At 63.8% G+C, this 11655-nt stretch overlaps 1 protein-coding gene across 1 annotated transcript; it reads right to left on the bottom strand.

Moving 5' to 3' along the window:
• Positions 1 to 1102: 1102 nt before the first annotated feature.
• LOC133229181 (RIMS-binding protein 3A-like) lies at positions 1103 to 6387 on the bottom strand. The gene has a single exon (XM_061385587.1). The coding sequence runs from the start codon at positions 6282 to 6284 to the stop codon at positions 1461 to 1463; it is 4824 nt and encodes a 1607-aa protein (XP_061241571.1). The 5' UTR covers positions 6285 to 6387; the 3' UTR covers positions 1103 to 1460.
• Positions 6388 to 11655: the final 5268 nt, after the last annotated feature.

Here is an 11655-nt window from a genome sequence, read left to right as displayed (position 1 = left end):
TCTGGGTTGTGAGCTCACAGATATGATAACGTGGAAGACTGTGAAAGCCAGGAGATGTCTGCACACCCATGTCTACAGCAACGTGATTTACAAAACAGGGGGAGCAACGCTGACAGATGGACGGATGCACAAAATGTGGTGCATACAGTGGACGATAATTCAGCCTTAAGGAGGAACAGGACCGTGACCCCTGCGGCCACTCGGATGACACCCGACGACGCTGTGCCCGGGGAGGTAAGCCAGACACCAAAGCCCGGGCTTCTGGTCCGAGTCCACTGACGCGGTGTCCCTAGAGGAGTCAAAGTCGTACCGTCAGAAAGAAGATTAGAGGTTACCAAGGCCTGAGGGAGGGGACAGGGAGATGTTGTGTAACGGCGGGCAGAGTTCCAGTTTGGCAAGAAGAAGAGACGTCCTGGAGACTGGTTGCTCAACACCATGAACGTACTTAGCACGGCTGAGATGTACACTTGAAAATGTTTGAGGTGGTAAAGTGTGTGGTATGGATACTTCACCAGCCAAGGAGCCTCCGAGCTGGCCTTCTCACTGGAAAGCCGGTCTGTGTGGACGGCGGGCAGGGGGCATAGCCCTCAGCGGACAGCTTCCTCCCTGGCTGAGACGCGAAGCTTCCGCTCACGAGGGGTGAGTGTGTGTGCACAGCGCAAGGCCCCCAGGCTGCTTCCCGCATTCTCTGAGGGTACGGTGGGTCACCTCAAGGCCTCTCTGGGGCCTGCCCCTCCCCGTTCCCATCTCAGCCCCGGGCACGGCGTGACAGCACCCTCTGGACCTGAGTCACCAGCTTCCCCAAGTACCTACCCGTGGCTCCTACCCTCCTTAACGAGCTGCGTCCAGCTGCTCCCTTCTGCCCCTACGGAGGGTGGTGCCCTTCTGACTGCAGTGGGGACCTGGGCTGAGCTGACCCCCCACTAAATGGTCTTCTCCCCCCCCCCACCGGAGGAAACACGTCTGCAGCCCTCCAGGGCCCCTGGACAGGCAGGGAGGGGGAGGGCTGGGCTTGCCTCCTCGGTTGCGCTTTCACTCCTAAAGTTCCCTTTTCTTTGTTTCTATGAACTTTTAATGAGGATTTGAACAGAAGATAGAAAAGTAACATTCTGGTCACTTTTTTCTTTTTTTCTAAGAGGCAGGCTTTTCTTCAGACTTCCATACTAGGCAACGGCTGAGAGAAGCCAAACTCCCAGAGGAAACAGGTCTTGAGGAAGGACCAGACTGATGGCCCGATGCCTGCGATCACCAGCCCGCCAACCTCTCGGAAGCAGCTTGTTCTTTCTAGAAACGGTTCTGCCCAAACTTAGGCCTTGCTGCCCTTGAGGCCCGGGGTGGCAGAGGGTTCAGAGCAGCAGTGTGTGGAGCAGATGCCTCAGCGCAAAGCGAGGAGGGCCTGGCGGTGGATCCCCGTTTGGGCCGCAGGCAGCGGGAGGTGCCACCTCTGCGGGGTGCTGTGCTCACTCCTGGAGGGACATGTGGCCCAGCAGGTGGGCGGGGACCAGGCCTCTGTGCCCACCCACCTCCCCGGAGTAGAAGCCCTTGTCATCCACAGGCCCGTGGACGGTGACCACGTCCCCTGCCCTCAGTGACAGCTGGCCCTTCACTGGGCCCCATGCCAGCCAGTCCTGGGGGTCATAGTCCAGAGCTGCCATCATGGTCTTTGGAGCCCAGAGTGAGGAGGAAGGCCTTCCAGGGCTCCCCTGTGGCAGGGGAGAGGAGCCCTGAGGGCCGGTGAGCCCCTCGGAGTCATCCAGGTGTCCTGGCAAATGCCACCTGCCATGGCCATCAGTCCACTCCGTGCCCGCGTCCACCTCGGCCACCAGGTGACTGGCGATGCTGCCCACAGGCCCGCTGCATTCGCCACGGCAGAAGCCGTGGGGGTCCTGAGAGCCCCCCGCGCTCTGCGGCTGCCCTTTCCGGAGGGCCAGCTCCCCCCCGGCAGCCTCCGAGGTGGCGGACATGGCCAGGGGCTCGTAATTAGGGAGGGTCACAAAGATCCCAGCCGGAGGGCCCACCCTTGTCCCCGGCGGTGGGGCGGCACCCCTGGGCGTCCCGAGGGCCTTGCTGCGCCGAGCAGGACACGGCGCTGAGTTGGGCCCCCGGAGCCGGCCCCCGGCCCTGGCCCCCAGAGCTTGACCTTGTGTGCTCCGGCCCCGCAGTGCCCGTCTCCGCTCTCGCCCCTCTGCGCCCCGCCCGTCCTCCTGCCCAGCGCCACTGAAGACAGACGCCGATTGCTGGCTGCTGCCCAGTTCAGGAGGGGTGGACACAAGAGCGTCTGCCTTTTGTCTGAGGACTTTCCCAGAGGCAGGCTTCTCCTGACGCAGCTCCTCGCCAGGCGCAGGCTCAGGGGACAGATGGGAGACTCCCGCAGCAGGTGTTGGGACGGTGAGCATCCGCCGGTCCTGGGTCCCCTCCCTGCCAGGCTGGCCCCGTGGCAGAGGTGGCCTGTGGTTCTGGGGACGCTTTTCAAAGAGCTGGTCCTTTCTGGGGGGCTTCCGGGCCTCCGCAGGCCCCTGGGCTTGGCTGCCTGAGCCTGAACTGGGACCTCCTCCTTCTGAAATCAGTTTGGGCTCCGGGGACCACCTCCTTGGGGGTTCTTCAGGGAATGCTTCAAGACACCTGGCCCGGGGCTCCTCGCAGCTTCGGGGGGCGTGAGGGCAGGCCTTGGCACTCAGGGGTGTAGGCCCCAACCTCCGAGGGCAGACAGGGAAGCTCCCACTGATGGCAGATGGGTCCCCGCAGGTGTAGCCGAAAGGCGACATCTCTGGCCAGTGGAGACACGTGAAGCAGTCGTGAGGGATCTGGGCGGGCACGGAATCCAAGGACTCGCCGCAGAGCGACGTGGTTCTCACTGAGATCTTCTGGCATGTCGCGGGCCACGGGAGCTGGGAGAGTTCCAGCAGTGTGCTCCCCGCAGTGGCCTCGGCCACATCCGCCACCTTGAGCCCATCAGCATACACGGCGTACCCGGTGACCGGGACTCCGTTAGAGGACCCAGCTGCGTCGATGGTCACGGGGAGCCAGCTGACCACCAGGAGGCCCGGGGAGGGGTGGCGCTCCACCAGCACGTCCAGTGGAGGGTGGGGGGGCCCCGCCAAGGGTGTCTCGAAGGTGACAGCGGAGGACGTCTTCTCCCGGCAGGCCTGCATCGAGTCGCCGGGGGGGCGCACCTCCACCCGCACCTGGTACCTCGTGCCGGGCTGCAGGTGGCGGAAGGTATAGCTACTCACGCCCATGGAGGTCAGGGCATGCTCCCGGCCGTCCAGGTACACCGCGTGGGCATGGCTGCCACCCACCCAGGCGACCTCGGCCGATGTGGCCGCAACACTCCGCAGGTGAAGGTGCGTGGGGGCCGTACGAGGGGACCTGTTGGTCCCCGGAGGAGCGTTGGCCGACCCCTGCCTGTCCCTGCTCTCCTGGGAGCCCAACCGGCCGGCTTCCGTCTTGGTGTCTGAGACCTCTGTTGCCACTTCCATCCTGGAGCCCACCCTCGCCACTGGGCACGGCCCTCTGTCCACTGCCGCCTGGGCTTGCCCAGGTAAGAAGCCGGGACTGGGGTCATCCTTCCAAGCTTGGCCCTGCCTAGCCGCCGGGAGCCGAGTGGGGCCTCGGTCCTGGGACTCAGTGGGCAGGCAGCCCCGGATGTCACCGTCGGGGATCTGCTCCACCAGGTTGGAAGGCACCAGCCCCTGCCGGCCGTCTGCAAGTGCCCCTTCATAGAAGCCATCCTCATCCATGTCGCTGAAGATGTACACGTGGTCCCCAGGCGTGAGCGGCAGCTCACTCTCAGGGTGCTCACTGGGCTCCTCAAATGGGTTGTAGCTGTACCGAGCCAGGAAGATTTTGAGCTTGGGGGTGGCCACGGAGACCTCCAAGTCCCCCGCCTCCAGGGTCGAGGGCAGACTGTCCGGCTCCAGGTCCTCGGCCTCGCTGCCTGTATCGGCGTCCAGAGTAGGGCAGGAGGGCACCGTGGCCCACTCGGACTCCACCTCCGAGGAGGAATTAGACTGGGAGCCGGTCCTCTGGGGCTGGGGCCTAGAGTCCAGAGGCTGGCCGCTGGAGTCTGGAGCTTGGGGGGCCCAGGCAGGCTGCCCGAGGGCAGCTGGGCTTTCCAGCAGGAGGTCTTCCTTCCTCCCCTGTTTGTCTCTGTTGGGCACAGGTGACGCTGGGTTCGCAGGCCCCAGCTGAGGCTCGGTGCCCCGGTTGTCCTGGGGAGGGTGGGCAGGCTGACACTGTAGCGCCCACATCTCGTCCCGGGCGGCCTGGAGATCACACAGGACCTTCTGCAGGTCGTGCTGCAGCTGCTGCTGCCAGTCCTGCCTCTGCGCCGCCTGCTGCAGCAGCTGCTCAGCCAGCAAGCTGGCGGAGTCACGCTGCTGGCACGCGCGGCCCAGCTGCCCGCGCACATCCTCGTTCTCCGCCGCCACCTTCCGCGTCCAGTCGGCCTGGGCCTGCAGCCGCGCGTTCTCCTTGGCCAGCCAGGCGCCCTCGCGGAGCGCCACCTGCAGCTGCGCCTCAGCCTCCTGGCCCCGCCGCTGCGCCGCCGCCGCCTGCGCGCCCAGCTCCTCGCACTCCTGCCGCCGCGCGCTCAGCTCGCGCTCCAGCGCCCGCACTTGGCGCCGCGCCGCCTCGCAGGGCGCGCTCTGGCCGCCCGCCTCTGCGCGGGCGCCGCCGGCAGCCTGCTGCAGCGTCAACTGCCGTTGCAGGCGCAGCACCTCCCGCTGGGACTCGCGCTGCAGCCGGTCCAGGTCGCCGATGCTGAGCCACTGGGCGCTGGCGGCGCCCTCTCCGGGGAGGGGGCCGAGGCCCGAGGCGACGCGCGCCCGCAGCAGGTGGCACTCTTGCCGCAGCTCTTCGATCTGCTTGTCTTTGGCCAGCAGCGCGCTCGCCTGCTCAGACAGGTCCCGCGCGCGCTGGTGGGCCAAGGCCTGGCAAAGCTCCAGGCCCGGGCGGCTCTCTCCGGGCACCGGCGCGCTCACGGCCCGCAGGTTGGCCTCCTGCAGCTTGCGGGCCCGGTCCTCCAGGCGCCGCGCGAGACCGGTCAGCTCGGCGCGCTTCCCCTTGAGCCGCTTCGCCTTCTCGTCCGCCTCGTCGGGGAGGCCCAAGCGCCGCAGCCGTACGTTCTCCTCGCGGAGGCCGGAGCGGCGGCGCGCCAGCTCCTGCAGCGCCTCGGACAGCTCCGAGTTCCGCCTCAGCAACTCGCAGTGGTCCGGGCCCGGTGGTGGGGGGCTCAGGGCTTCGCAGGGCCGGCTCCCCGCCTCTTCCCCCTCTCGCAGGTGGCTAGGTATCTGGCGCTCCGATGGTGGCGGCGACGGCGGCGGCGGCAGGGGCCTCAGGGAGCCCGAGAGGGAAGCGTCTGGCGAGGAGGACTCGGGGGCCCTGGGGTGACTCGGGCTGCCGTCAAGCGAGGGGCGGGGACCCGCCGGAGCCAGGGAGTCGAGCGAGCTGGCGCGCGTGGGGAGCGGGCTGTCGGGGGAGCGGGCGCGCGCCGCGGGCACTCGGTCGAGGGAGCGGGAGCGCGCGCGGACGCCCGCGCTCCGGCCGTCCCGGGCTCCGAGTCCGCGTGCGGCCTTGGCGGCGGCCTCCCGAGTCGGTTCTCCCAATGGAAGAGGGGCGTCGGGGGCGCTGGGCAGGGCGGGGTGCCAGTGAAAGTGCTCGAGGATGTACTTGAGAAACAGCCGGCGCTCCACGTCGAGCGCGGCCTCCAGGTGGCGGATGCGCGAGGCCTGCTCGCCGTGCGTCTCCCAGCGCAGCTGCGACAGGACCTCCTGCAGGCGGCACCGGCACCGCGCGCCCGCATCCTCGGGCGGCCCCGCGCGGCCGCCGCCGTAGCCGCGGCTCAGCAGCTCCTCGGCCAGCTGGCGCTGCAGCTCCCGGGCCTGGCGCGCCACGCCGTCGCGCTCCCGGCGCAGCACCTGCTGCAGCTGCCGCATCTCGGCGTCCTTCCAGCGCAGCAGCTGCCGGATCTCGGCCTCGCGCTCCCGCAGCACGTCCTCCCGCAGCTGCCGCAGCTCCCGGCTGCGCTGCGCCTCCCACTGGGAGCGCAGGTGGTCCGCCAGCTGCTGCCGCTCTCGCTCCGCCTCCTCTCGCAGCTGCCGCGCCCCGGCCGAGAAGCGCCGCCGCTCCGCCCGTCCGCGCGCCCGCTCCGCCTCCAGCTCCGCCCGCAGCTTCTCCAGCTCCCGCCGCTGTTCCTCCAGCGCCGCCGCCGCCGGGCCCGGAGTCGCCGGCTTCTGGGAGGCTGCGCGGCCGCCGTCCGCAGGGCTGGGCGAGTCCTTGCTCATGGTGGCCGCGGCCGGGCCAGACACCGGACCTCGTCTGGCCCGGGCAGCCTCTCGCCAACGGCCGCCGCCGCCCCGGGCTGCGGCCAACCGCCCCGCGCGCCCCTTCCGGTGCCCGACGGTCCTCGCGCGCCCCTTCCGTCACTGGGTGCGCTCTCCCACCTCCTGCGGTGGGCGCACGGGCCCGCGCTCCTCTCTCCGCTGCCTATGCCGCGCTGAGCTCCAGACCCCCGGGGCTGAACGCCGCCCATGTCCATCCGGCGAAGCCCAGGGGTCTGTCTGTCTGGCCCCAGGCCTCTGCCTGGCCCTGGCAGCACGTGCCTTACGACCCTCTTCCTGGATGATACCTTTGAGGCCAAGGAACCTTGGTGAATCGAGAGCAGCTTGTCTGGGCCTGGAGAAAGGGGGCTTGCTACGGTCCTGAAAATCACCAGTGGGTGTGAGCCCACCCTGCTTGGCCCTGCCAAGGATTTGGGTGGTGTGGGTGCTGAAAGGGCTTCCCAGGTGGCTCTGGTGGTAAAGAACCCAGCTGCCAATGCAGGAGATGCAAGAGACGCAGGTTCAATCCCTGGGTTGGGAAGATCCACTGTAGGAGGGCATGGCAACCCACTCCAGTATTCTTGCCTAGAGAATCCCATGGACAGAGGAGCCTGGTGGGCTACAGTCCATAGGGTCACAAAGAGCTGGACACAACTGAAGTGATTTAGCACGCACGTGCACACACACACACACACACACACACACGGGGACTGGAAATCACAACAGGATATGCTTGAACTTGGGGGTGTGCCCTGGGCTCACCTAGGGGAGGGTGTGTCTGGCTCCTGCAGCCCCGCTGCTCCTACCCTTCCAAGGACTCCTCCCAGGACTGTGTGCATTATCTGTTTAAACCTCCTAAGCCCATTTTACAGAGAAGCCTCTAGCCCGTGGCCTGGGCACGGTGGCAGCTGAGACAGGGCAGAAGGGTTCCTTCGAGGACCAGAGCCCTGAACTGTGATTTCCTGGTTCATTGTCACAACCACCCTGGAGACCGCTCTGTGAGAGAGGGACCTCCTGACAGTCACAGGGCCCAGAAGTAACTGAAAATGAAAGTGTTAGTCACCTACTTGTGTCTGACTCTTTGTGAACCCACGGATTGTAGCCCGGCTCTGTCCATGGGATTCTCCAGGCAAGAATACTAGAGTGGGTAGCCTTTCCCTTTTCCAGGGGATCTTCCCAACCCAGGGATGGAACTCAGGCCTCCTGCATTGCAGGCAGGTTCTTTACCATCTGAGCCATCGGGGAAGCCCAGAGAAGTAACTGAGTAGGGATTCAAACCTGCAAAATTCTGCCTCCAGTTTCCACGGGCACTCTGATGCCATCTGACTGACCTCAAGTTTGCAGCTAGGAGGACCCCTTCGCAGGACTCCTCCCTGGGCTTCCTCTCCGGGAGGCTCACATTTCACATCCACAGAAGGAGAGACTCAAGTGGAACCCGGAGGCGGTGGAGGGGCAGGGGAGGATTTGAAGAGTGCAGCTACCATGAGGACTGGGCCTGCCCTTGGGTCTGGCTCAGGAGTGCCCAGCTTTTCCAAAAAGAAAAACTAAAGGCCCTTGTGGGCCCTGCTGCTCCCCACACCGCCGCCCTGGAGGCAGCACTGCCGGAGACCTCTCACGGCTCTCCGTGGGGCAGTGCGTCAGATGCTTAGGGCCGTGGGCCTTTGGGGTCAAACGTCCCTTCAGCTTTTGACCTGCTTCCGTGTTCTCACCGCCATGCTGTGTGACCTCTCAGAGTTCCTTGACCTCTCTGAGCACTCATTCCCTCTGTTGGTAAGGTTTCAAGGAAGTGAGACTACACAGTGCCCAGAGCAAGCTCCCTGGAAGTTCACTCATTTTAGTCCTAGATCAGGAAACAGGCCTGCGAGGCAAGTATTTGGCTGAGGCTGGCAGGGTGCCAGGGTGGAGCCAGCCCAGGGGCCTTCTGAGCTTCCTGGGGCTCACCCAGATGCCTCGTGGCAAGCAGGTGGGCAGATGCCTTGTGGCAGGTGGGCAGATGCCTCAGAGACCTGGGCGTCCATCCAGGCTCTGCCACTTCTTGCCTGAGGGACCATGGCTGGTTCTCTTCCTGTATTGCAGCATCAGCCTTGCAGGGTCGGGACCCTGTCGGCCCAGGACCCTGGGCTGGGTGTGCAGTGGGAGGCGCACCGGCCCAGGACTCTGGGCTGGGTGTGTAGTGGGAGGCGCACCAAGGTCTGTGTACGCTCCAGTCTCCCCATCTAGGGCTTGGCCTGGACTTTCACAGGCTTCTTCCCGGAGTCTGAAGAGGTGGCCTGGCTCAGAGGCCTCCGGGCTGCAGCATGTTGGGGACAACACAGAAATGACATGTGCTGTGCTCGGAGCTGATGCTTGCCATATGTTGTTTTCTGTTTCTGCTTCTTGTCTGTCTTTTTGGCCACCCCATGCAGCTCATGGAATCTTAGTTTCCCCACCAGGGATTGAACCCGCGCCTTTGGCAGTGAGAGCTCCAAGTCCTAAGCACTGGTCCACGAGGGTTATTTAAACCAGGCATTCGATATATGAGTGGTCTCAGTCCCTTTGGGTTCAGAGTTCTGCTCAAGGCAGGAGGCTGGTTAGTGGGCCCCACACAACCCCCAGTTTTGTCCACTCGCTACTAACCTTATCTAATCCTTTGGCCTCTGCTGAGCGGTTCCTCCTCCAGGAAGCCCTCCCTGACTCTCCAGGCTGGGCTTGGGCAACCCGGGACCCTGCAGCTCTGATCATACCACCCAGTGCCTCTCTTTTCGGAGCAGGAACGTATCTGGTACATGTGTCCCTGCCCAGAGTGGGCTGAGAGGAGGGGTAAGTGGAAGTCCCTCTGCAGAAAGGAGGGACAGGGACCCGGGGCCAGGCAGGCAGGGGACAAAGGGCATGGCTTCCCCGGGCCACCTGTATCCTCCATTCAGGTACCACCTGGCAGCAAGGAGGACCCCAGGCTCCAGGCTGCCGGCTGGGGCCCTGGGCAGGGGCCGCAGGCTGGGCCTGGGGTAAGGCTCAGGCCACTACAGAGGTGCTGGTGGAATCCTAAGCTGTGGAACACACACACACGCACATGCAGGCACACACATGCACACACCTGCATGCACACACACACGGAGACACACGCATGCACACATGCAGGCATACACATATACGCATGCACACACACATGTACACTGAGGCATACACATGTACACTCACGCACGTGCGCATGCACACACGCAGGCACACACATACATTCAGGCACACAGATGTCCATGTATGCACACACGTACATGTAGGCACACACAAGCTGGCACACATGTACACATGCATGCACACACATACACATGCAGGCACACACTCCCACACCCACCCACACGCACACACACACACATGCACACATACATACGCAGGCACACACACGCACTTGGCTGCTTCTAGCCCGGCCAACTGTGTGGCTGGAAGCTCAGGAACCTTGCTTACATCTGGCTCTTCCCTGCCCTGCTTGCCCTGGCACCACGTGACTCCTGGGGGACTCAGCTGGACCTCTGGTCCTACCCGTTTGCATCCAGTCTTTAATGTCGTGACCCCATTACTGACCCCGCTGCTCCTCAGGGTGTGGCACTGGGCGGCACCAGGGCCTTTACAGCTCAGGCTCTGCTGCTTGTAGAAGGGCTGTCTAGCCACGAGCCCCTTACAGGACCCTCAAAGTGAATTTCCCCTTCCCCCCACTAGCCTCTCTTCCGTGATCAACCTTCCTGTGTTGCTCCTGGTGCAGGACAGATAGACAGGCAGCCCTCTCACTCACAAGGCTTTTCCCAGGTAGATGCGCAGACAACCTTGGCCCCATCTTGCAGGTGGGCAAACTGAGGCTCAGAGAAGCCTCCACCCTTTTTGCTGCACTCATGTTTTCTTTCTCTTTTCTCCTGGTGTGTGCTTGTTTTTTGTTTTCTGGGCTGTGCAGTGAGGCTTGTGGGATCTTAGTCCCCCAACCAGGGATCAAGCCCAGGCTGTCAGCAGTGAAAGCCTGGAATCTCAACCACTGGACCTCCAGGGAATTCCTGATACTCTAGTTTTTTATCCTGGGTTCCTGTGAACGCTAATGTACCATGGGAGATGCCACTGGGCAGTGGCGAGTACTAAGAACACAGGGAATTTTGGCTCCAGGGGTCCTCTGTGAGAGGAGAGGTGGATGAGGGGAATGGGAGAGGTGAGACAGCGGGATGGTCCTGGTGGTCATGGAGCCACAGGGCACATGCCTTCATGGGACCCCCAGGCACAGCTCTGTTGGACAGAGGCTTAGGTCCCGAGGCTCAGCGGAAGCAGGCAGCTTGCCTGGGTACGTGGGCAGCTGGGGCAAAGCCAGACAGTCAGCTCAGGGCTTTGGGAGGGGCTCCGCAGCCTGGCCGATCTGTCACAGCCCCCAGGAGGGTAGTCAACAGTCAGGGGAGGAGGGCAGGCTGCTGCCAAGGAGCAGGACCCCGGCTCGAGCCCCTGGGAGCCCCACGGCACCATGCTACCACTGCCCGTGCTGGTGCCACCCGAGGGGCATCAGAGGAACATGATGGAGTGGCTGAGCAAGCAGGGGGCTCATCCGTCTCCCGCTATTCAAGCCGCACAGTGATCGTCCAGCGACCTGCAGACACCCCTGCGGGCTCTGAACTCGGGAGCCTGACTGCTTTCCTTGGGTCTCAGCTTTCTCGCCTAAAACACAAAAGGGATGGATCATACAGGCAGTTTTCAAAGGCAGCTCCCTCGCGCCTCGGGGGTCCTGGCAAATACTGTGGGGTGGGAAGGACATGCTGGAGCTGACCAGACAGTCACATCATTTGTCAGGCTGTAAGGAGGACTTCCCCCTGTGGCTCAACCGATAAAGAATCTGCCTGTAGTGAAGGAGATCAAGGTTCGATCCCTGGGTTGGGAAGATCCTCTGGAGAAGGGAATGGCAACCCACTCCAGTCTTCTTGCCTGGAGAATCCCATGGACAGAGGAGCCTGGTGGCTGTAGTCCGTGGGGTCGCAGAGTCGGACACAACTGAGCGACTAATGCAGCGCAAGGAGGACGTTGGTTTACAAGTGTTTTAAAGAGGCAGACTGGGGATTCCCTGATTGTCCAGTGGTTGGGACTCTGGTGTGCTTCCGCCGCATGGGGCACAGGTTCAATCCCGGGTCAGGGGAACTAAAATCCCACAAGCCTTGTGGTGTGGCCAAAGGAAAAAAAAAAGGTATGCTGCTGTTAAGTTTGAGAACCTCTGGGTTAGACAGCCTTCTGTCTATCAGGGGCCCCACTGCCCCACTGCCCTGGTTCCCCGATCTGGAGAGGGGTCCCGTGGCCCTTGTGTCTGGCTCCGCCCCACACCTGCAGCCCCGTGCTCCGT

Source organism: Bos javanicus, chromosome 17 (assembly GCF_032452875.1).
Source record: "Bos javanicus breed banteng chromosome 17, ARS-OSU_banteng_1.0, whole genome shotgun sequence".
Lineage (NCBI taxonomy): Eukaryota > Metazoa > Chordata > Mammalia > Artiodactyla > Bovidae > Bos > Bos javanicus.
The sequence above is the reverse complement of the archived record's forward strand: the minus strand, read 5'-3'. Positions and strand labels throughout refer to the sequence as shown.

What these genes read in the sequence shown, in the direction of transcription:
- LOC133229181 (XM_061385587.1), bottom strand. Translation starts at nt 6,284, where the DNA reads ATGAGCAAGGACTCGCCCAGCCCTGCGGACGGCGGCCGCGCAGCCTCC.